At 40.7% G+C, this 25,042-nt stretch overlaps 1 protein-coding gene across 3 annotated transcripts in view; it reads left to right on the top strand.

Moving 5' to 3' along the window:
- The first annotated feature begins 6,679 nt into the window (after positions 1 to 6,679).
- Positions 6,680 to 25,042, top strand: part of atrx (ATRX chromatin remodeler) — a 31,201-nt gene continuing 12,838 nt past the window's right edge. Inside the window, exons 1-30 of one of the 3 annotated variants that reach the window (XM_034121469.1) lie at positions 6,680 to 6,880; positions 8,458 to 8,519; positions 8,671 to 8,720; positions 8,823 to 8,944; positions 9,038 to 9,118; positions 9,290 to 9,399; positions 9,515 to 9,582; positions 9,827 to 12,234; positions 12,644 to 12,716; positions 13,871 to 14,025; positions 14,107 to 14,268; positions 14,374 to 14,488; positions 14,576 to 14,678; positions 14,969 to 15,130; positions 15,654 to 15,689; positions 16,056 to 16,197; positions 16,326 to 16,435; positions 17,208 to 17,354; positions 17,454 to 17,631; positions 18,912 to 19,049; positions 19,140 to 19,315; positions 19,402 to 19,519; positions 21,422 to 21,552; positions 21,737 to 21,834; positions 22,051 to 22,190; positions 22,609 to 22,741; positions 23,428 to 23,528; positions 24,326 to 24,434; positions 24,525 to 24,702; positions 24,797 to 24,988. In XM_034121469.1, the coding sequence (XP_033977360.1) occupies positions 8,463 to 8,519; positions 8,671 to 8,720; positions 8,823 to 8,944; positions 9,038 to 9,118; positions 9,290 to 9,399; positions 9,515 to 9,582; positions 9,827 to 12,234; positions 12,644 to 12,716; positions 13,871 to 14,025; positions 14,107 to 14,268; positions 14,374 to 14,488; positions 14,576 to 14,678; positions 14,969 to 15,130; positions 15,654 to 15,689; positions 16,056 to 16,197; positions 16,326 to 16,435; positions 17,208 to 17,354; positions 17,454 to 17,631; positions 18,912 to 19,049; positions 19,140 to 19,315; positions 19,402 to 19,519; positions 21,422 to 21,552; positions 21,737 to 21,834; positions 22,051 to 22,190; positions 22,609 to 22,741; positions 23,428 to 23,528; positions 24,326 to 24,434; positions 24,525 to 24,702; positions 24,797 to 24,988 (5,793 nt within the window). In that variant the 5' untranslated portion in view covers positions 6,680 to 6,880; positions 8,458 to 8,462. Of the gene's footprint in view, positions 6,892 to 8,457; positions 8,520 to 8,670; positions 8,721 to 8,822; positions 8,945 to 9,037; positions 9,119 to 9,289; positions 9,400 to 9,514; positions 9,583 to 9,826; positions 12,235 to 12,643; positions 12,717 to 13,870; positions 14,026 to 14,106; positions 14,269 to 14,373; positions 14,489 to 14,575; positions 14,679 to 14,968; positions 15,131 to 15,653; positions 15,690 to 16,055; positions 16,198 to 16,325; positions 16,436 to 17,207; positions 17,355 to 17,453; positions 17,632 to 18,911; positions 19,050 to 19,139; positions 19,316 to 19,401; positions 19,520 to 21,421; positions 21,553 to 21,736; positions 21,835 to 22,050; positions 22,191 to 22,608; positions 22,742 to 23,427; positions 23,529 to 24,325; positions 24,435 to 24,524; positions 24,703 to 24,796; positions 24,989 to 25,042 lie in introns of all 3 variants that reach the window. The other 2 variants (XM_034121467.1, XM_034121470.1) reach the window with 2 other exon arrangements.

Genomic DNA, 25,042 nt, shown 5'->3' with positions numbered 1-25,042 from the left:
CATGGCGTTTTTGAAAGAGACTTTGAGTTAGCACTGTTAGGTCATACAGAAAAGTTGAATGCACTACACGCTCTGTGTTGCTACTTATATGTCACCATTCAACACTTAGACCACAGTCTACACGTCAGTGGAAAACACCAAATAAGGATCAGAGGAAGATTTGTATCTGTTTTACTTTCACACTTTCCACTATTTGTAGAGTCATCTAAGAAATTACCTGTTTATCCCTTATCATCAAATGTCTCAGCAAGAATTGCAGGTCATCACTATGTCTTAACATCTTTAGAAGGATGTCCTTAAGTCAATGGAAAATGACATAAAATCTGATACTATTATTCCAAATTTCACATCATTTTATGAAGAGTATTTTTATAATGACTGTGTCCTGGTGAGTGGGCACCGAAATATTTTTGAATGCTTTACCCGACACATAAAGGGGAACATGTGACTGACAGAAACAATTACTGCCAGTTAAAGTGTCTTTTTTACTCTCATTCCTGAAATAACCAACAGGATTATGTTGTTATAATGTAATTAAGACAAATGAACTAATGTTTGACAAATAGAACTTTACCAAAAATGAAAAATAATTTAAATAAAATAGGGCTGATTTTGATTGATCATACCATCATTTTGCAGAGTAGGAAAGTGATTGGAAGTCTAAACTGATCTTGAGTTATTTGCATATTACAAAAAATGTGCCAGATATTACAAACACTGACAACCTTGGTCCCAGACATTTCAATGATTTGTACGGCAAAGTACGGTTTGGAAACGATATAATTTCCTTTTTTGGTTCATCGATGGTGATAAATAATGTGAAGTCTATAGTTTATGAACATTAAGAGTCATTAATATTTTTTATTTTCGTAGCATTTCCTTGATATGATTGGTCTAAGTTTGCAAGGTTTGTTTGATTAATCTTTCATTATTTCTCAGGGCGAATTCTCTTTCAGACAGCTTTACTAAACTGTTATTCTAAAATGAGGTTTTTAAATGTGAAAAAAATTATGTAACGTGACGTCCACTCTGTCAAATAAAGTATGTGCTGATAACACCATTTGATTCACAGTTTGATTTGAAGTGTCCTTAGGAACAAAGTTACTATATGGATGCATTATTTGGCAACGCTGCTTTTCCACCTGCCAGGATTTGCATCCCCTTGTTATTTCAGCCAATGAACAGATTATGGCAATATGGTATGTTTTGAAACCAAAAAAGTGAGAACATTTCAAGTGTGTTGAAAGTGCAATCTTGAAATAGTTAATCCAGTCCAAAGTGGACTATGGCAAAGAAAAGCACAAACGCTTCAAAACTGTACTGATACAAATATTATTTTGAACCAGCTCATGGTTTGAAATGACAAACATTGAAAGGCAAAAGTGTTATTAAAACCATGTACATCACCATGGTCCCATCATTTCTACAGGCATGGCAGAATATGGCACTATTTTCACATGAATATTCTAGCCATTGTCTATCTTTATACCACGAGCTGCAAAATGACCGCCTTACCCCACTGTACAGGCGGGTACGCTTAGATATACCTGAGCAGGCACCTGCGGGCCACCGAGGGCCAGCGTTGTTTCGGGCGACGAAGACTGCTGCTCCGGGGGCGGCGAGTCGGGCAGGAGTAAGCTAGTGTCCACGACGGAGGGTAACGTAACGTCCCCATCAGACCTGTTGCTATTGTCTGCAGTAGGCCTATGCAGTTTTGCTGGCGTTTAGGGATGGTTGCTTTAACCATTTTCATATATCCGTGATTATCCACAGATGTGTGTCACTGCTGTGGAAGCACTTTGGAAATGATGCACGTGCAGTATTGTATTCTATTATTGATTTTATATTTCTAATATATTTCGCTCCCTTTTTTCTTTTCTTTTTTATAGAGGGTGCATAACATTCAACTGGGGGTGAAATGCATGCCTATGCACCCCTGTAGAACCGGGCCTGGAAGAGCCCCATCTTCAGGTGATATTTAGTCAAAGCTTAAGGACATTTTCACAACAGTGCAGTTTATTTATAGAGGCACCCGAGCCATAGTATGGGCAGAGACAGTAATCAAAGTAGTCAAGATTCAATACAATACAATCAATACATCACAGCATGATTTTTCCTCTGTATTGCCCTTTGAATCATCTCAAGAAAAAGCCATAGGTTATGAAGCCCAATCAATAACATTTGCAAATGACTGGACCTCACTACTAAAGCAGAAAAAAGGAGCTCCACGTCAACCAGCAAAAGTGAAATGCTGTTGACCAGTGGTGTGAGTAAATAGATATTTTACTTTAAAAAAATTGCAATACCACAAGTAGAAATACTCTGCTACAAAGTATCCAAAACATACCTAACAGAAAAAGAGGAAGGTAAAATTACTCAGTATGCAAAATGGTCCATTTCAGAGTGTATATATATCCTATACTCATATGCATTACTCTGTACTTATACCACCAATATTAAAGCTGGTAAGTGTTTTTCTTTTCTTTTTTTAACTATATCCTCTGCCAGGTCTGAGTCAATTCTAATCTTTATCCATACGTTATGTGTTTATATATTGTGCGTAAATAATCTGTATGTGAAAGATAGTCAAAGGCATGAAATACATGTATTGGAGTAAGAAGTTCAATATGTGCACATGACCTAAAGAAGGGGAGTAGGCCTATAAAGAAACAGATAAGGGGCATACTCAAGTAGCCTAAAATACGAGTAGGCCTACTTCAAAATTACAGATCTTCAGTAAGTGTACTAGTTACCTTCTATCAGTCATAGACACTTTCAAGCTTGATACTTGAATCTGTGCTTTAGCAACCTGCATTTTAAAGAGGACTTTTAAACCCTGTTAACCTCTTGTTGTTGGTAGCCTACTTTAGACTATACTTCCGTAAATGTTTTTAATATTCCACATCTGTTAATTATATAGTTTAATCTAATAATAAATATTGCTACATCGTTTTTGAAAAACCTTACTGAAGATGCCAAACTATAAAATATAGAAAGACCTAAGTGTGTGTTTTAGAGCTTGGATAAGAGAAGCAAAACAGCGCGCCTTCCACTGTTTCAGCAAATGAATGAGTTTGATGTAGAGCCAGCAGCACTTTACATCCCAGAGAAGTCGTTCCCTCGTCGGGCTGAACCAATCACTGAGCTCCGCTGAACCTGGGCCACTCAGGGCGGGAGAGCGCTCAGCCAATAGGAAAACGCACAGGATTTAGGTCTAGATGCGCCATTTTACCGCCCATCCGGCAAGATGGTCCCCTTGCTTTGTCTCCCCTGATAACTGACTTTTATTTTATATCATATATGTCAAATGTTTACATCCATGAAACCCCTTGGTTGCATTGATTCCTAATTGTGCTTTTTAAAAGTTTATGATGACATGTAAATTATTTTTTAAATGCATTTGCTCAAACAGCTATTACAGGTGGACTGGACAGTTTTACTTCAATGATGAGGATGAATTGCTCATACCAAAAGCATTATAAACAGAGAAGCTGGGAACATTTGATTTTACCAACAAACCACGCCATTATAATTTATTTATATAAATACAAAACGACAAAAATAAAATATTTAGGAAAATAAATATATCAAGTCTTACAATAAATAGAAATAACTTAATTATGACATGTTAATAATATAATACATATGATCACCCCAAAATCTTGATTTTGTAACAGATCTCGATCTGGTCCAGAAGAGCTTTCAGGGTACTTCTAACTTTTGTGTTCAGGACACAAGAGGTAGTGTGTTTCTGAAAGAAAATGTTAAGGACAATTTTAGTTTCAAGCGCAGAACAAAACTAAATACGAAGTAAAGTGATAAACAACATGTTGGACATCAAAAAGTATATTCGTTGTTAGACTGTGAGCCTCTTGATTCACAAATTCTCATTTAATGATTAAAAAGTACATCAATCCCATTGAATTCCTCCTTACCAGGTTGTATTGAAGCAACTGACGGATTAGTTTGTCTGTTTTGTTTAACAACTCTGCATCATTGATCCTTGCTAGAGCCTTCTGAGCCAAGCAGAGGAATGTATCCTGCAAAGAAAGAGGCACAATTAGTAATGGTCTTTAAAAAGCTGGTGGTAGGACTGAATCAGTATAAAGAAACCAGTTGACCTTCAACTTGAGAAGCTCCATGCCAAAGTGTGAACATTGCAAATGTCAGGTGTTGGCCTACATATTCTTAATAATTAGAAAAGTGTTCTAACTTACCACAGAATCTGTTTGATTGCGTTCAATCTTTGTCACCGAAAAAAAATGTGTCTACGAAAGAATAAGATCAATAGGTCAGTATTGGACAACAACAAACAAACAACAATCCTATTTATTTGTGCAGTTATCATACCTCATTCAGGGATTTGTTTAGCTTTCCAGCCTCTTCTCGAATCACTTTGAGTGTACCGTCTGTTGAAGGAAGTGATGCTGCGTAGACCATCACGGCCATCATCAGCACCGTGAGATATTGAGTATTAAAGTTCTTCATGCCGTTTTTGAAAGAGACTTTGAGTTAGCACTGTTAGGTCATACAGAAAAGTTGAATACACTACACGCTCTGTGTTGCTACTTATATATTGTCACCATACAACATTTAGACCACAGTCTACACGTCAGCGGAAAACACCAAATAAGGATCAGAGGAAGATTTGTATCTGTTTTACTTTCACACTTTCCACTATTTGTAGAGTCATCTCTTACTAAGAAATTACCTGTTTATCCCTTATCATCAAATGTCTCAGCAAGAATTGCAGGTCATCACTACATGTATGTCTTAACATCTTTAGAAGGATGTCATTAAGTCAATCGAAAATGACATAAAATCTGATACTATTATTCCAAATTTCACATCATTTTATGAAGAGTATTTTTATAATGACTGTGTCCTCTTGAAATAGATGCTCACAGACATTTTCCACGCTTGACATTTAGACTTGTTGCAACAGAACGGCACAGGTGAAGCTGATGAAATAAATGAGAGTGACTTGTTTTCACTAAAGTGTGGGACAGAGAGGCAGAAGGCAGCCACTGTTAATAAGATTATTATTATTAGACACACTTGTGTTTTTTCGATATGACAAAATGACTATGGTGGGTGGGCACCGAAATATTTTTTAATGCTTTACCCGACACATAAAGGGGAACATGTGACTGACAGAAACAATTACTGCCAGTTAAAGTATCCTTATTTACTCTCATTCCTGAAATAGTATTATATAGTATTATTATACATATTATGATAAAAAAACTGTCTGCTAACTGTCTGATAAATAAAATAGTTTGAAAGCTCAGTTTGAATATTAATTATTGACACGATTGCAGAGTAGGAAAGTGATTGGAAGTCTAAACTGATCTTGAGGTATTTGCATACTCTTACCAAAATGTGCCAGATATTACAAACACTGACAACCTTGGTGAAGAGCCCCATCTTCAGGTGATATAGATTAAGAACATTTTCACAACAGTGCAGTTTATTTATAGAGGCAACCGAGCCATAGTATGGGCAGAGACAGTAATCAAAGTAGTCAAGATTCAATACAATACAATCAATACATTACAGCATGATTTTTCCTCTGTATTGCCCTGTTAATCATCTCAAGAAAAAGCCATATAGGTTATGAAGCCCAATCAATAACATTTGCAAATGACTGGACCTCACTATTGTATGAAAAGCAGAAAAAAGGAGCTCCACGTCAACCAGCAAAAGTGAAATGCTGTTGACCAGTGGTGTGAGTAAATAGATATTTTACTTTAAAAAAAAAAAAAAGCAATACCACAAGTAGAAATACTCTGCTACAAAGTATAAAAAATATACCTAACAGAAAAAGAGGAAAGTAAAATTATTCAGTGTGCAGAATGGTCCATTTCAGAGTGTATAATATATCCTATACTCATGCATTAATCTGTACCTTACTTATACCACCAATATTAAAGCTGGTAAGTGTTTTTCTTTTCTTTTTTTAACTATATCCTCTGCCAGTTCTGAGTCAATTCTAATCTTTATCCATACGTTATGTGTTTATATATTGTGTGTAAATAATCTGTATCTGAAAGATAGTCAAAGGCATGAAATACATGTATTGGAGTAAGAAGTTCAATATTTGCACAGGACCTAAAGAAGGGGAGTATATAAAGAACAGATAAGGGGCATACTCAAGTAGCCTAAAATACGAGTAGGCCTACTTCAAAATTACAGATCTTCAGTAAGTGTACTAGTTACCTTCTATCAGTCATAGACACTTTCAAGCTTGATACTTGAATCTGTGCTTTAGCAACCTGGATTTTAAAGAGGACTTTTACTTGTAACCCTGTTAACTTCTTGTTGTTGGTAGCCTACTTTAGACTACTTCCGTAAGTGTTTATAATACCTATTCCACATCTGTTAATTATATAGTTTAATCTAATAATAAATATTGCTACATCATTTTGAGAAACCTTACTGAAGATGCCCAACTTTAAAATATAGAAAGACCTAAGTGTGTGTTTAAGAGCTTGGATAAGAGAAGCAAAACAGCGCGCCTTCCACTGTTTCAGCAAATGAATGAGTTTGATGTACAGCCAGCAGCACTTTACATCCCAGAGAAGTCGTTCCCTCGTCGGGCTGAACCAATCACTGAGCTCCGCTGAACCTGGGCCACTCAGAGCGGGAGAGTGCTCAGCCAATAGGGAAACGCACAGGATTTAGGTCTAGATGCGCCATTTTACCGCGTCCACAGCCATCCGGCAAGATGGTCCCCTTGCTTTGTCTCCCCTGACCGGAGTTGTTTCTGTATTCTCAGGCTATTCTCGCTTCCGCACCATCGAAAACCTACGAATTGGATTGAACCTGGCCACTTATACCAACAACTATACGTGTATCCCCGAGTGAAGAAATGACCACGGTAAAAAGCAGGTAGGAACAGTGTTTAGCCTGTTTGTTTAGACAAGTCAATTGTGCATTGATTAACGTTACTGTAACTGAGAGCCGGCCCATGAGTGCTAGTTAGCATTGCTAAGCTAGCTGAGTAGTAGCTGTTAGCTACGCAGCCGGCAATGTTTAAATTCGCGCACTCGCAGATTCCGATGTGTGCATTAGTATTACAGAACGTTTGTCAATAAATCAAAATAGCAAAACGCCATTGTTTGTAAAAATGCAATTACTTGGTTTGTTTTGTAGCTAGCTAAATGTGAACTACATTGCTACTTAGTATGTCAGGAGTAGGGAAGGCCTGATCGTTGCATTTTTCTGGTGCATTTTCATGCATTGGACCTTTTTAATGCACTGCCGAGATTGCAATGTTGTTTAGGCAGCGTGGGGCGATGGAAATAAGGACTTCTGCGTTAACGGCCACTGTTAGACCTGCAAGTGTCAGCTTGGCTTAAACTTGGCATCCTTGATAAGCAGGAGTTCCTGTGTTGTCAAAACATGCAAAGACTGCGCTGAGGATAAAGAGGCAGCTCAGGGCTACACTTCAGGAGTGTGCGCTGCTTGAAAGGCTAGTGGGCTCCTTTTCTAGGACTGACACGGGATTTTGGATACATGTTAGGCCTGTATGCTGCTGGCAGCACGGAGTGATAGCTCAGCTCACTGTGATCTAATCAGCACATTATGATGACGCAAAACGGAACAATAACAGCCCCTGTCTCCAAAAATACACGCACTCACAATCGTGTAGGTAACAAGCAGATTTACATTTTATGAATGTTTAATCACAAAACTGCTGCAGTCGTTGATGTTTAAATGCTTAATAACTGTAATCATTGCATTTGAGTGGTTGTATTCCCTGTAGATTGACCACAAACAAAACAGTGTCTACAATCTTTGAATTTGCCCATAACTGTCTGAAAAAAGAGGTGCATCTGGTCTCACGCCCCGAGGATAATACTATCTATAATTGTAGTTACCAATCTTTCTTGAACAAATTACATGCATAATAGCAATGTTCACTTAGCCATGCAATCGTTTTGTAATGGAAATATGAAATTGTTTTTGATTTAAAAAAAGAAAGAAATGTGTGACAAATTATGGATTCATTTGTATAAATGTAATCTTAATCTGATTAATTTTCATGATCCTTTACATTTAAATCTGAGCTTTGTTTCCTTTTACAATCTGTGCTAAACCCGTATTTGTCCATCAGTGGAATAATTTAGCTTTGACTCTTGTGCCAGGCAGCCTGGAGAAAATAAATAAATCTGAACACATTTTAAAGTTCAGCTGCCTTCAAAATTAATATAATACACAAACTGTTGAAACATACAGAAACAGTGGATTTGTTATATAAAGTACTGACAACCTTGACAGTCAAAACACAGCCTGCTTTTTTTCTGTTATTTGTTGTTTACATTGACCACCTCTGTTGGGAAAAATAAGTGATCCATATGTATATACCAACTAAATGTTCTGTACTTTAAAACTAATATGGTACAGCATCAGTTTGTTCTTTGAGAAACTAAATGTGTTAAAATGTCTCTCCAGGTAAAATGAGTCTGGCATCTTCTGAATCACATCAAGACCAAATGTCAGAAAAAGCAGAGGAGGTCAGTATGCAGTTTCTTGCAAAACGATGTGTTTGGCCCCCTTATGTTTACTTAACTGAAAAAAGAAACTAATCAGTAAAGGCAAATATATCACGTTTGTTTTCTCCGTCATGTTGTCAAGCTATTAACATAAATCCTGTATTGTCATCAGCCTGGTAGCTCAACAGAAACTATGAAGCCTTCCTCTTCTCGCAACAGGAGGTGAGTAGCAGTTGTTAAATGTGGCTGTTCTTTTGTGTTTTTTCAAAGGAGATCATAAAAACACTGCTTGAAATATTAAAGCTGACTTCTTACTTATTTTAGGAAGCCCACTTCAGTGGCTAAGAACACTGGAGCAAAAGGATCCGACTCGTCAGCCGAGAGTGAAAATGAAGGTGCAACTTCTGACAATCCTTCAGACAATAACACAAGCAGCGCTTCTAAAGGTGAACTATGGAGGTGCTTGATGGTTTTGACCAAGATATTGTTGATGCTGAATAGGAGGCTAATTTGAGATTCTCTTGCTTTTGCCTGATTAGGCACTTTAGTGATGAGACCATCTGGGAATGAAAATAAAGGCGCCATGAAGCTGAGAGTGGATTTCAAACAGAAACCAACAGGTGACTTAATCTCATGATTAGTGTTTGTTGTTCTGAGAGTACATGCATACGATTTTAATGTACACAAACTGCATATCCTTAAAGTAATACAAAAATAAAATAAAGATAATTGTTAGTTGCAGCAGTAAAAAAAAGTGTCTAAAACGGCTTTATTTCCTTTCTTTATCACAGATGATACGTTGCAGAAGAAGATAAACTGCACTGCCTGTGGAAAACAAGTAATACAGTTGCAGCGTAACGCGGTGTACGAGCATCCCGCCCTCAAAGTACTAATTTGCAAGGTAAATTCAAATATACATTTCAGATTATTTTGTGGTGAGCATTATAAAGAAATTCTTCACTGATATTGTTCAGTCTTTCCATTCTTAATGTATGATTTATTTATTTTTCCTCTAGTCATGCTACAATTATTACACCAGTGATGACATTAACAGAGACTCCGATGGGATGGATGAGCAGTGCAGGTAAGGCATTTAACACAGAACCAACAAAACATCATGATTTATGTGTTACTAAAGTAACAAGAAGGTACACAATAGAAGTAATTGGATATTAAGTTTAACATTGTAGGCTTTAATTCTTGTGTTTTAGAATGTGTATCAGTTTGAGACTTTAAAACATTTATTTTTTAACAATTGTGTTAACATTAAGTAAGTAAAGACCTTGTGTGCTTTCTGCCCTAAAACGTGTTGAATTGTTTCTCCCCAGGTGGTGTGCTGAAGGTGGCAAGCTCATCTGTTGTGACCACTGCAACAATGCTTTCTGCAGGAAGTGCATCCTGCGCAACCTGGGCAAGAAGGAGCTGTCTGTCATTACTGATGAGAACTCAAAGTGGCACTGCTATGTCTGCAGGTCAGAGCCCCTCCAGGATTTGGTCTCCAAATGCCAAAGTGTCCTAGAAAAACAAGAACTTCAATCCAAGCAACGAAAACCAGAGAAAAGCGAGGAACGTGAGAAAAAGAGACACAAGAATAAAGAAGTAAAAGAGCACAAGCCGGTTGTCAATGGGAAAGAACACAGCGAAGGCTCAGGAACCATGACTTTCTCCTACAAAAAACTGCAGGTACCTAAAGAACTTTTAAAGAAAACAAAAAAGCTTGTTGAGACTACAACAGGTCTGAACAATACGTTCATCCAGTTTATCCAGCAGGCAGCCAACGAGCAGGAAGATAAGTCTATCAGATACCGGCATTTGAAAGCCTTCAAGGCCGTGCTTGCTGATTTGAAAAAAGCTCACAGTGCTTTGGAGGAGGCTTTGGGGCCTGAATTAAAAAACATGGAGTTGCAGAATGGTAACGAAGGGCAGTTTATTGAAAGAGAGCACTCTAAAGTCGCTGCTTCTGTAGAAAACGACCATGTGGATAATGTGGCAGACGCAACAGAGGGTGCTGACGTAATGGAGGATGCTGACGTAGAGGCAGAAGCAACGGAGGATGCTGAAGTAGCGGAGAACGCGGACATAGCTGAGGATGCTGATGTAGAGGCGGAGGATGATAACGTAGCGGAGGATGCTGACGTAGCGGAGGATGCTGACGTAGCTGCAGAGGAAGCAGACGTCGCGATGGATGCTGACTTAGAGGCAGAGGCAACGCAGGATGCTGAAGTAGAGGAGACCGCTTTCATAGCTGAGGACGCTGACGTAACTGAGGACGCTGATGTAGAGGCGGAGGATGATAACGTAGCGGAGGATGCTAACGTAGCGGAGGATGCTAACGTAGCTGCAGAGGAAGCAGACGTCGCGATGGATGCTGACTTAGCAGATGAATCTGACGAAGCAGATGACCCTGGCGTTGCGGATGAGGAAGAGGCTGACGTAGCCGCAGAAGAGGCTGACGTAGCCGCAGAAGAAGCCGACCTGAAGCAGCATAATGAGAAAGCCATGGACATGGATCAAGTGTCAACTGAGACTGAACTTAAAGACAGCCAAACAGAAACTGATCTCACCAAAAAGAAAATTAAAACTGAAGTATGTGATGAAGGGCTGGTGACAGCAGGTGAAATGTCCCTCGATCATGACATCATGTCTGTACCTCCATCTGTTCCTGAGGAGCTTTTTCAGATGGTGGAGAGTCTTGCGGATTCTACCATGCTCTCCCAGACCGGCACTGATATGGTCACAGACGCTGATACAAAGTTAAATAAGAACTCAACAAATAAATCCTCCCAGCCCAAGGTGAAGAACCTCATAGTCAAACTGACCCCTGTGCCTGTCGTGACGACACGTGGGTCCAAGCCCTCCTGGTCCAAAAACAAAGAAAAGGATGGACAGCTGCAAAAAAAATCCAAAAAAGAAAGTGACAAGGAGAAAGGCGATGCCCCTAATGCTGTAGACGGGACAGAAAGCCCACCACCAAGCCGTCGCTCCAGTAGGTTGAAGACCACTCCATTGAGGAAGCAGACTGAGAAAAGGGGTAAGGAAGAGTCCTCTGATTCAGAGTTGGAGGAAGATCCTAAGGGCAAAACCAAGTCCTCCAAGACATCAAGACACACCAAGAAAGAGGATGGGGAGGAGACCAAGGATTCAGAGAAAAGTCCAGTGGATTCTGACTCAGACGAAGTTCCAAACATACTGTTGGAGAAAGCAGCAGCTGGCCGCAGCACTGATGAGGAACAGGGAAGCACAAGTGCTAAAAAGTGTCTATTCAAACTAAACAACACATCTACAGAAGACACAGACAAAGCATCCAAACGCAAAAGGAAATCTGCAAGCTCCGATTCAGACTCTGGAAACAAAAGTAAAAAGACGTCGAAGAAGAAGAAACAAAAAGGCTCCGATAACGCCGACTCTGACTCTGAAAAAGAGAAGGAGACGAAGAGTAAAGTGGCCTTAGGGAAGAGGAGATCTAGCCGTGTGAAGAAACAAGACGAAGCAAAAGAAGGAAAAAGATCAACAGAGAAGAAAGCAACTAAGCTGAAGAGGTCTTATGAAAAGAAGCGCAAGGGAGGGAGCCCAAAAGCATCTGCCAAGCTTCAGTCGTCGTCCAGTGAAGATGATGATGAGGAGGAGGAGGAGAAGGCTGATGGGGACTCCGGAGATGACAGTGATGCTCAGAAGATCAAACCCATCGTGGAGGATAACGTGGTGGGAGGCAGTGGAGCTTTCCGACAATCCTCAGGTAATTTAGTCTAAAAGAGTGTTTAGTACTGCTCAGGGTTCAAGGTATAGGTCAACTGCTCTTTTTCGCTTTTACTCCGAGTGTTTGATTTAAAAAATAATACCACTCATGTCTTTACATAAAAGTAAATATGTAGCTGAAGCCTAGTTTAGCATCAAGCTAGCCATGCTTTTTCCAAGCAACAATCAGCATACCAACAACTCTAAAGCTCACTGATGAACATGTCTTCTAGATTTTGGAAGCTGCTTGAAAACCAGAGAGTATAAAGTAACTTCGTAGAGACTTGCAAGGCATTCTTTGCAAGAAAGCCAATGTATAGACAAAGCAAATATTGCAACATGTCAAATGATTCCATCAATGACCTAAGCTTTCTTCCATTAACACGGTTTGTGCCCTTGTTGTTCTGTAGGTGACGAAGATGACGATAAAGAGAAGGTCTCTCAGGTTTTCGAAGATGACGATGATGATGATCCTGAAAACAGGTACTTGCAGAACAACAGATTGTAAAGATAAACACAATCGATATAGAGTAGGGATGTCTAATAAGAAAGATGCCTGAGTGCTAGCCCTCCCTGCTAACCTATCATTAACTGTTAATTGAAAAGATTAGTGCTGCAGTGCATGCTCGACAATAGATTAGATGTGCTTGCAATACTTGACTTCTCAAGCAATAGGCGCTTTCACACCGGAGTACTTTCCCTGTACTTTTCCGGCCGGGGACTCCGGGTGGCAGTATACGCCGTGAAGTTGTTTGCGGCCTGCCAGTAAACCCAAAGCAGAAGAAGAAGTGACGTCAGCGGCTTCATTTGCGTAATCTTCCCTCAGGGAACTTATTCCGGTGTGAACGCGATCGGCTCTTTAGTTCCATGGGGGAACTAAGTGCTGGGAACTAAGTACGGCAAAGTACTTGGTGTGAAAGCGGCTATTGTTCAAAATCTCACAGCCTTTTTCTCTGAAGTGTTTTATTTTCATTTTAAATACTTTACAACAGTCTTGCCATCATTTTACGCCCTGAACTCGAGCCGAGGGCATCCCAAAAAATAAACAATTAGGGAGAAGATCGAGAGTTTTTATAGCTTGAAAAGGATAAAGGACAAGGACATCCCTCTGTTGGAGGGGCAAAGGAGTCTGGTGGGATTCTTTTCGCCGCCAGCAAAGCGTGTTCCTGTGACGGAAAGTGTACTGCCGGCGAGCCTTGACGGGGGGTGCTATTGGAGAAAGGATCCGGCTCACTAAAAAGAGCCGGAACTCCCATCACGTAAAGAGATATTATCTATGAAGGGACGGCTCAATTCAAAACTCAAGTCAAGTGACATGACGTGACGTCACAAAGACCCCCCCCCCCCAGCCCTGGTCTGGTGGAAACACTGCTTTACAACATGTGTTTAGGGCAGCTTTTCTCTCTGGTTTTTGTCTGTCAATCTGTAATTGTGCGTGGTTTTTGCCCATAATGTTGTAATGTCCTAATGTTTTTATAGGCTGCAGATGTTTCTGTCAGATAACCTTTAAACCATGAACAAGCTCCAAGGGGAACTTGATATTACGACCCTGTATTGTGTTCATCATCCAGATAATTCTGTATAATCCCTTATTTATTATGTAATTAACGTGAATCTCCTTCCCATTTCTCTTGAAGGATTGCAAAGAAAATGCTTCTTGCCCAAATAAAGTCAAACTATTCTTCTGGAGCGGAGAGCTCCTCTGATGATGAAGATGATAAGGAAGCAAAGTCCTCGAAGAAAGCTAAAAAAGAGGATGATGATGATGATGATGATGAAGAAGAGCAGGAAGGTAGCGTAAACTAGCTACTTAAGCCTAGTAAAACAACATTTCAGTGTGTATAGTCTTAAACAATCTGTTCTCTCTTTTCAGACGAGGACACAGGCGACTCTGAGGATTCTGATATTGAAGTGAAGAAGCGTGGTGGACGACACAAATTGCTTCGTCACAAACTCTCGCTGAGTGAGGGAGAATCAGGAGATGAGAAAGCTGGCAGTAAAGAGAAGAAAAAGGGCAAAAAGAACAAGGAGAAAGGTTGATTCAGAATTTTTAATTTCCCCCATTTCCCCTGTTTCATAATAAGAGTGCAGATGTTCTTAACTCCGATACCGGCAATTGACTTTTGTTTCTGTGTGTCAGTGAGCAGCGATGACTCTTCAGACTCGGACTTTGAGAACTCAGAGTCAAGTGAACAGTCGGGGGTAAGCGAGGAGCTTAGTGAATCGGAGAATGAAGGAAAACGCAGAAAGACCAGGTGGGAAGAGATAGACACAATCAATCACTAGATCTGAATTGATCTCCTGCTGCTCTTGCTTACATTGATTCTGTTTTGTGTCCGTAGATCTTCAAAGAAGAAGGATGAGGAGAAACAGAGAAGTTACAAGAAGCAGAAGAAGAAGCGACGCAGGATCAAAGTTCAGGATTCTTCTTCCAGCAATGAGAAGGTGTTTAACATGCAGAGCACTTCAAAGTTTTTCTTGAACTGTCCAAAAGTTTCTTTCTTGCAAGGCAGGATTTGCCAAGTGGAGACGGTGGACCCACATAACGTTTACGAATTCAAGTCATGCACGACACATAAAATGTTATTTGAACTTACCCCTGGAGTGTGTTGTGAGGATTATTGAGGGCACACATTAATCATAGGCTGGCTCTGCTTCTGATCATAGGAAGTGCAATTCTTTCCCTGAGGGCTAAAGATCAGAGGGCTGAACTTTTAATGCTTTCATTTTCACAGAGTGGAGATGAAGACGCCGAAGACCGCAAAGGACGCAAAAAGCTCCGCAAAATCCTGAAGAATGACAAACTGCGGTCAGAGACGAGAGATGCTCTGAAAGAAGAGGAGGATAGGAGGAAGCGTATAGCTGAGAGAGAAGCACTCAGGGAGAAACTTCGAGAGGTAAAAATGAACAGTTTGGACTAAAGTCTCCTGATTTAAAAAGAGTTCACGCCAGGTAAAATGTTCAGGACCTCCTCATTTAATACTTGTAAAGGTACTTGGATACAATTTGCGGATTTTTCCCAGTTATTGGAGGTAAGCTTGCTGAGCAGCACTGTCATGAAGATATTAAAGTAAATGATGGATAAAAAGTGGACAGTACTGTGAGTCAGCCTGCTGCTGATCGCTCTCCTTCTGTCAGATCAAACAGTTTGATAGTCCACAGTTTGCTTAAAAGTGGCTATTAAATGAAAGCTGGAACGTCTTTTGCTTCTGTACTGTGATGCCTTTACCAGTGAAACGGTTCATTTGATAGCTGAATCATTCACATTGGATTGGGCCTCCTAAAAAGTAGGTGTGCTTGCATCACTGCTGGCTCCAAACACACCTCCCTCACCTGCTCTGAGATCAGGAGGAGGGTGAAGGAAAGGGATCTTTACTCAACCGTCTGCAAACTTTTTTAATTCTTGTCCTTCATCTGCAGGTGCTTCCCCCGCAGATTCAGCAGGACATTTCCAAAGTTTGTTTTTGAATCAATTTTTACATTACGCACAATTCTTTTGGAAGTGAAAACTAAGATTTTGACGGTGATGGTGATGATACTATTATCACTTGTAGTGCTGTTATGGTACTAGCTTCGTTGCACAGTCACTTAAAAGACCAGCATTAGGCTCTGGTAGTTTTGCTTTGAATTTATAATTTATTTTAATTCAATTGAAAATGAATCCGTTCAATACCAAGTCTCTCTTTGTGTTCGTTAGGAGATCTATGTTATGCATTATGCACTTGGATAAATAGTGGATGTTAACTTGATCCGTGGATATACTTTTTTTGAGGTAATATTTAATAGACATTTCTTCTCCTGTATATTCAATCCTTTTTTCAGGTGATTGCGGCAGAGGAGTCTTCCCTGATGGACTGTCCCATCACCACCAAGCTGGTGCTGGATGAGGATGAGGAGACCAAGGAGCCGATTGTGCAGGTGCACAAGCACCTTGTCACAAAACTCAAACCTCATCAGGTTGACGGTAAGAATGACGTTTATTTAGACACACAAAATCAACATGGCTGAATATAAGCCAACCTAAGCCCGCATAAGAAACACAGAGATTCCGTGGATTAATGTCAGCCCCATTGTTTTTGTGTTTTGTTTCAGGGGTGCAGTTCATGTGGGACTGTTGCTGTGAATCTGTGAAGAAGATCGAGAAGTCTTCTGGCTCCGGCTGCATCCTCGCCCACTGTATGGGTCTGGGGAAAACTCTGCAGGTATGGAGAAGAGAGCAGCATGCCCGTCCGGGGCGGAAAATACACTAAACCTGTATTTAAAAAAAAGAAAGAAAAAAAAGAAGCTAAATATAAATCTGTTTATGGAAAAGCACAAACATTATTAATCTGAACTGCAAAACATCAGAATGTTCTCCATTGGATTAAAGCACTTAAAGGTGGGGTAGGTAATTTTGGAGAAACCAGCTCGAGTGCGCTAGAATTTGAAAATACACAGCCGCAAAAAATCTGCCACTTCCTTACAGAGCCCCTCCTCCAACACACACGAACGCGCACATGACCAATGAGGGCACGAGATAAGTTTGTGCACAGATGGAAGGCTGACAGGCAGGTAGGCCATCCAGTTACTTTAGCCGGGCCGGCTAAAATGATTAGTCGTGCTTTTTACAGTACTACGGCTTCCACAGATGACATTTTTTAATGGATTTTTTGTCAAAGCACTTAAGATATTCATTGCTATCGGGATGTTAAGAGCATTCCATGGAATATAACAAAAAGTGTATCTCAGGCCGGTTTCTCAAACTTACCTACCCCACCTTTAATACACAATGATTTGAAAGTACTGATTTAGAGCCTTTTGGGTCGGGGTCACTGGTTTTACTTTCAGGTTCCCACAGTCTTGAACAAACTGAGAATTGAAGCCTATTAACTTTTTAGCGGTCACAATCCTGTAATAGTGCAAGTATGCGTGTGATTTGAGATGTAAACTGCCACTATAAGCCTGTTTAACTGTAGTTATGTTTTTGCCCTGTAGGTGGTGACATTACTTCACACTTTGCTGCTGTGTGAGAAGCTCGATTTCTCCACAGCCCTGGTGGTTGCTCCCCTGAACACTGTCCTCAATTGGCTCAATGAGTTTGAGAAGTGGCAAGTGGGAATGAAGGATGAAGAGAGTCTAGAGGTAAGTAGTTGCTTTGTTTTTACTTTTGTGTGTGTGCATTCAACACCCCCCTGATGTGGGGCTCCTTTTGTTGATCAATGTCTCTGTTTTGTTAACCAGGTGATTGAGCTGGCCACAGTGAAGAGGCCACAGGACCGAGCATACGCCCTTCAGCGATGGCAGGATATGGGTGGCGTTATGATCATTGGATATGAAATGTATCGAAACCTGACGCAGGGCAGGAACATCAAGAGCAAGAAGCTCAAAGAGACCTTTCAGAAGACTCTGGTAGACCCAGGTACAGTGCTGTGATAGTGAACATGTTTTTATAACATCTTCCCTGCCATTTGCCCCTTTTGTCTAAGAAATGACAGCTGGACAAGAAAACAATGTGGGACTGATCAGAAAGATTTTGGCATTGAATTAAATAATGGTGATACACTTAGTTTATATAGCCTGTTTCATACAGGGGAGTAGTTCAAAGTACCTTGCAAAAAAGTAAAGAAACAAGCGAACAAATAAAAAGAAGACAGATTTAAACATGTGCTGCTGTAAAACCAGGTAATAAAACAAAAGAAGGCATAACAACAATAACACTTGTAAAAGATGAGTATAAAACAAAGGAAGAGCGACGGCTAGTAAAAGGCAATGCGGATTAAAAAAAGCTAAAAATGTTCTCAGAGCTTGCATCTCTTATCGCCTCAGGGAAAGGAATTCCATCGTTTTTTGTTCATAGCTAAGAAAGGCTCAGAGGTGGAGTGTTATTTTTTATTTGTGAAATATGGGGATAGGCGGTTTAACGGGTTCATCTCCTTCATTCTCTGTAACATTCTCTGTCGCAGCTCAATCGTGTATATACTGGTTCGCAGTATCTACGGTGCATATTTTAAAAGTATTTTGCCAAGATGTCAAATGATAGTCAGCTTTCGGTTTCTTCAAAGATCACAAGTGACGTGTCACCTTTTTTATTTCAGAAGAGAAAAAGCGTTTAAATACCAACACAGCAGTGAACATAAGGAATATTCTGTATTGCTTATATCCACGTTGGAATACAGTTTGCAGAGGGATGTTACTACTCACTCTGAGAGCGAGTCACATACCCTTCCCTTTAACCCTTCATCGGGCAGGCTGCTCATCCCAGAACACCTGAAGACCTTTACCCAATTTTCATTCCCTTTGTTAAAGCCAATAAACCTATCCATTTTGTTTTATTGTTAAGTTCTCTGACTTTGCCAGTACATGGAAAGATGTAGAATCATGGTTTGAGTGGAGTATCTATTAGTATTTTGAGTATAAATGTTCTAATGCTGACACCGCAAATATACTTTGATATAAATGTTCCCTCATTTTGGATAGTTTGTATTTAAGAAACCAGCAGCAGAGAGGTTGAGAAGATTATGAAACAACAAAAATAATTAAAGAAAGCCAGTCTGAAACCATTAAAAGCCTTGTTAACAAGTCTAAAGAGTGTAAAGGGAGTCACTACGTTGTTACTAGTTCATCATAAGCAATGATCTAACTGCTCCAGATGTACTTCCACCTTTGGAATGACATTTCCCTTTTTGTGCTTTCCCCCAGGTCCAGACATGGTGATCTGTGATGAAGGTCACATCCTGAAGAATGAGGCGTCTGCTGTGTCCAAAGCGATGAACTCCATCCGGACGAGAAGGAGGGTGGTGCTGACGGGAACGCCTCTGCAGAACAACCTCGTTGAATGTGAGACTTCCTGTTTGAGTTGAGCACGTCGATCAGAGGATTTTGTGAGATTTCTGGATGTAAAACGTATGATTTTTGTGTCCTTACCAGATCACTGCATGGTGAACTTCATCAAGGAGAACCTGCTTGGTTCAGTGAAAGAGTTCAGGAACCGCTTCATTAACCCCATCCAGAACGGTCAGTGTGCCGACTCCACACTACAAGATGTCCGGATCATGAAGAAGAGGGCTCACATCCTCTATGAGATGCTGAACGGCTGTGTCCAGGTAAAAACAACAACAACTGGCTAGAACAATTTGCTCTCGTTCTCTTTGCTTCGTAAGAAATCATTCTGAATCTTTGCTTCCCACAGAGGAAAGATTACACGGCACTCACCAAGTTCCTCCCACCCAAACACGAGTATGTGTTGTCGGTCCGAGTGACTCCGATCCAGTGTAAACTCTACAGATACTACCTGGAGAACTTCACAGGTGAGAAACACAAGGGGAAATTAACTTAGCACTTTTCACTGAAATGCTGGGCTTAGTTACACATTTTGAGGTACTTATTTTAATTTCCATTTTGTTCTACTTTATTGTTTCCTACTCCATTACAGTTTGGAGGCAAATATTTTGACCCTGTTAGATGTATCTGATGTTTTAGTAAAATAAAACCTTATTTATCCTTTTGTGAAATCTACAAACTGACCAATCAGTCAACTCTGCCTGTTCATGCTGGAAGTATAATTCCATAAAATACTATATCATTTTCTGAAATAGGACATTTTATACTTAAAGTACATATTGATGCTAATACTTTTATAACATTTAACTTAGGTGCATTTTGAATTAATTTGGTTTCTAACTGAATATTTGTACACTCGTAAATCAAATGTTACTAAAGTAAAATATCCAAATACTTTGTCCACCGCTGAAAAGCGCCCTCTTATAACCAGGAGCACCCAGTGAGCGAAATACAGTGCCACTTGATGCCTCTAGGGGCTGCTCGCCGGGCTTCTGCAGTGTCCCGTCTGATCGCCCAGACAGGGATGAAGTCCAGTGTGAGACTGAACAAAATTCAATTGGAAAACACATGTAGTGCAGGACTAGGCTAAATCCTTCTGCAGGAGTCGTGTTTCTCTTTAAAGGGCTCTCTTGCATGGATGTCTTTTTCTCAGATGAGGGTTTTTAGATAAATGAAAGGTCTTTCTGGTCTTCCACTTTTTCGTGCGGCATTGTTAAGTCGTTTAGTGGACTTTCCTCTCAGAATGTTGCCAGGACGTGTGTGTGTGTGTGTGTGTGTGTGTGTGTGTGTAAGAGTGGCAGCTGGCAGAGTGCCGCGGGCAGGGTTTAAGCCCAGTTTCCCACGTCTCCCTAATGAAGAGCTCTGGGAGAGAGGGAACAGAGGGTGGGGGGTAAAAGGGGGGAATGTGGGGGCATAAAGGAAAGGGAAAGAAATTTAGAGGGAGGGGGGCCAGAGGTTTTACACCAAAAGCGAAAAACAAAGAACAGGAGAGCCGGTATGTGAGAAGAGGAGTGATGGGGGGGGGGGGGTGGTGGTATGTGCTGTGGCTCATTAGGCCAGGTTGTCCACAGGGCAGGAGTTGTGGCTCTGGACCTCCACAGTGATGTTTTAGGACCCAAGACCACCAGTTGGTCAACCAGGGGGGGCACCAATGTTCTTTCCTTTTACCGTTGCCTATGTCAAATCTACTGTAACCTCTGACCTCTCGGGGTCAATGAAGGCAGTTACAACATTAACCTTTCAGCAGCTGCCACTAGGATCATAAATCTGCTGATTGAACAGATCGGACTAGACGCGTTTTATTTTATTTCTTGAACATTTGGGAAATGCTTAAATAATAAATGTATATGGTTGCATTTGATATACATCATGGAAATGATTTATTTTTAACACATTATCATCTACGAACTCTCTTATGTAAACCAGAAATCTTTTGATACTTGAAATGAAACGATCTCGTCGTCAAGTTTGTTTGTTTTGTCTCCTGGCTTCTCACACCATACACAGAGCTAGCTAAGCGTTAAATATCCATGATAAAAGTATCAAAGTTATTGGGAACAGTTGTTCAAAAAACACATTGGCAATAGAAACTGATTACTGTGGTTATTAAGGAATTATGTAAGCTTTATTTTTTACAATTGGAATTTCAATTTGATGAGAAAGGCTGGATATGTACTTGAACATTACTCTTTGAAGATGTAGGAAGTGTGGACTCCATAGACAGGTGGTTAGGTGAACACACAAACGTTACATTTTGTTGCACTACATTCTCCACATCCGTATGTATGAAGAGATTGATGGCATGCTGTCCAGTTCATAATGCAAACACACATCCATCGGCCTCCTCACACTCTTTCCCTTGTGTGCAGGTGTGGGGAATGCTGTGGAGGGGGGCCGGGGCCGCGCCGGGACCAAACTCTTCAGTGATTTCCAGATGCTCAGCAGAATCTGGACCCATCCCTGGTGCCTTCAGCTGGACTACATCAGTAAAGAAAACAGGGTAGGGCTGGAAGACCAGACTCAACCACACTACACGGCAATACAAAACTGGAATTCACACACTGCGGGAAAACAATACAAATGTGCTCACAGGTCATGCACCTGAGGAGAACAACATGCATATTGTCCTCATTCATCATTTATGTTACCCACAATCCAACTTTGGTATGCCATCTCTCTTTCAGGGTTTCTTTGACGAGGACAGTATGGAGGAGTTCATCGCTTCTGAGACGGAAGAAGAGTCCTCCATGAGTATGACCTCTGAGGATGAAAAGGCAAAAAAGTAAAAACATGAATTCACTTCCATTTCCCCTTGTTGTACAATCACATGGAGATGACCCCATTTCCCCTTGTTGTACAATCACATGGAGATGACCCCATTTCCCCTTGTTGTACAATCACATGGAGATGACCCCATTTCCCCTTGTTGTACAATCACATGGAGATGACCCTTATTTAACGGTCCTGCTCTCCTGCACCCATTCCTCCTTCCTCATAGGAAAAAGAAGCGAGGCAAGGGAAAGAAGAAAGGCTCTGAGGACTCGGACAGTGACGAGGTGGAGGTCATCAAGGAATGGAACACCAGCACCAGGGGCAAGAACGGAGAGGGTCGAGTCCGACCAGAACCTGTAGAAGAACGTAAGTTTGTTGAACATTTGAGTGCATTGTGGGTAGTCGGATGTGCAAGTGAGAATATTAGCTCTGTATAAGCCAGCCTAATTATTAAAAGCTCAGCTTTTGTTCTTAATTTATTATGATGTCAATACATTTTTAATTGAATTTGAAACGGTGTATTGAGTTTTTGTTCTGGCTGATTTAAGGTAATCGAATCAACTGTAAAGCTGACAAGCATTGGGAACTTTACAGAAACCAATTGATGACATTGGTGCTTTTTAAATAGCATCCACACATACTGCAGCTGTAGCGTAGCAGAGGGAAATCATGTGGTGACGCTCTGTATTGTGAGCTTGATGTCTTTGCTGCTGCTGCTGCTTGTTGTTGTGAGACTGTACCAACAGCATTAAGATGAATCTCTTACTTTGTGTATGACGAGCAGCTCGGCACGCCAGCTCTCCTGACTGGCACAAGGAGTTTGTCACTGAGGCTGACGCTGAGATCCTGGAGCACTCTGGAAAGCTGACGCTACTCTTTGAGATCCTGCGCATGGCAGAGGAAGTTGACGAGAAAGTGTAAGTGTTTGAGGTTACTCTAATGTGCACATAGAATCTTTTTGGCCTCTTCTTTTCTGCAGTTGGTTTGCAGCAGGGGTGTCAAACTCGAGGCCCGGGGGCCAAATCAGGCCCGTGACTTTGTTTCATGTGGCCCCACAAGAGCTTGCAGAGAATATAATATGTTTATTATACGGATACATGCCGCTTTACAGAAGCACGTTGCCCATACACTACATGTCCCACAATGCATCTCGAAATTTGACTTTTTTTTCTCAGAATTTGACTTTTTTTCTTAGAATTTGCTTTTTTTCAAAATGTTACTTTTTTTTCAACATTTAATTTATCTTTCTTTTTTTTAAACTTTTTTTTTCCAGAATTTGGCTTTTCTTTTTAAATAAGACATTCTCACTGAAGAGACTTGCAATTATTTGCCCTAGATTTCTGCTTTCAGGCGTAGTTAATTATGAAGTTATTACCCTATCCGATAATAATCCAATGCAGAGGCAATCATGTAATATAATACATTATTTTATATATATATTGCATATTTATATATGTATTTTTATATAGTCTTATATATAAAAATGGCCCTTTGAGAGCAACCATGATGCTAATGTGGCCCGAGATAAAATTGAGTTTGACACTCCTGGTTTGCAGTGTTGGATGCAGTGAATTGACTCTGGTGTTTCTTCATCGGTCCTCAGGTTGGTGTTCAGTCAGTCTCTCATCTCTCTGGACCTGATTGAGGATTTCCTGGAGCTGTCTTGCAGAGCTAAAGACGAAAATAAGGTTTCTCCATACAAAGGTACAGTTATTTCATCCAATCTGACAAAGCCGCTAATTCAAGAAGTTGTCATTTCCTCGACTTGCCTAGTGAATGGTCCTTAGGTGGGCTACGATCAATTTTTAAAATGCTGTTTTTAGTTTCACGATGTGCTAAAATCCAGGAGCAATGCTTATTTTTGAATCCAGCTACTGCCTTTATGGAGTGAAATAGCGCAGCTGTCTGACAAGGTTCATTTTTGTGGTTTTACAGTAAAGTCTCTGAACAGACGCAACTGTGTTTGAGGCGTAAAGTTTGCCTTGTAGAAGGCTGAAGTATTTTCTTATGGAGATGCAGGTTTCACACTTGTAAGACAGCCCGCATGCAACATGTATTTTTGTAAACGCTGGTGTGCTTATTACCCTTAAACACACACAGACGCACGCACACACACCGCCGCTGGTGTAAGGTCATGTTCCTAATTAAACTTCAGCAGCTGTTTTTACTTTCATTTTGAAAATGATTAGACCTTGACTTTTTATTCCACAAAAAAATGTTTGCTCAAGGGTTTGTAATTTGTAATGAAAAGATCACAGTGCCGTAATTGGAAACATACTGAGATGTTGGTTATGAAGGCTGGTAGGGGGTTGGCCATCTTGAAGGCTAAACACGGCTGGCCTCTAACCAACACAACCATCTATCGGCTGTCTGTTAATACCCAAACTAAATCCTTTTGACAAGGAAAGGGCCAAGTTTGTTTTTGAAGTTTTTAAGAGGACACATGTAGATGTTAATTAGTCAGAGCAGATGTCTTAACTGTAACTCAATTGTCTGTGAAGGTGAAGGCAAGTGGTTCAGGAACATCGACTACTATCGCCTGGATGGCTCCACCAACGCCTTGACCAGGAAGAAGTGGGCTGAAGAGTTTAATGACGTCAATAACCCAAGGTAGACATTTGACATTTCACTGATTTTGAAATGGTTCCACGATGCATTTAAAAGCACTAACTCTCCTATCTCCCATGCTTTCTTTCCCAGGGGTCGTTTGTTCCTAATTTCAACGCGAGCCGGCTCTCTCGGCATCAACCTGGTGGGAGCCAACCGGGTCATCATCTTCGACGCCTCCTGGAACCCCTCCTACGACGTCCAGAGTATCTTCAGGGTTTACCGCTTTGGCCAGATTAGGACCGTCTATGTGTACAGGTTCCTGGCGCAGGTGAGCTCATGAAACTGTTATCTACTACTTCCTGTTAAAGTTAATATGTCGTTCTTCTTTCTTGACTGTCTCCCATTTCATTCTCTTCTTCCAGGGTACAATGGAGGACAAGATTTACGACCGGCAGGTAACCAAACAGTCTCTGTCGTTCCGGGTGGTGGACCAGCAACAGATCGAGAGGCACTTCACAACCAACGAGCTGACGGAGCTCTACATCTTCGACCCGGACATGCTGGAAGAATCCTCGGAGAAGAAGAGCAAGAGAGCCACGCCCTTGCTTCCTAAGGTAAACACGCAGATATGTATGCCAACTATGCACTTAGCTTTTTCAAATATGCTT

This window comes from Trematomus bernacchii, unplaced genomic scaffold (genome assembly GCF_902827165.1).
Source record: "Trematomus bernacchii unplaced genomic scaffold, fTreBer1.1, whole genome shotgun sequence".
Classification (NCBI taxonomy): Eukaryota; Metazoa; Chordata; class Actinopteri; order Perciformes; family Nototheniidae; genus Trematomus; species Trematomus bernacchii.
This window is presented reverse-complemented; position numbering and strand designations above follow the sequence as displayed.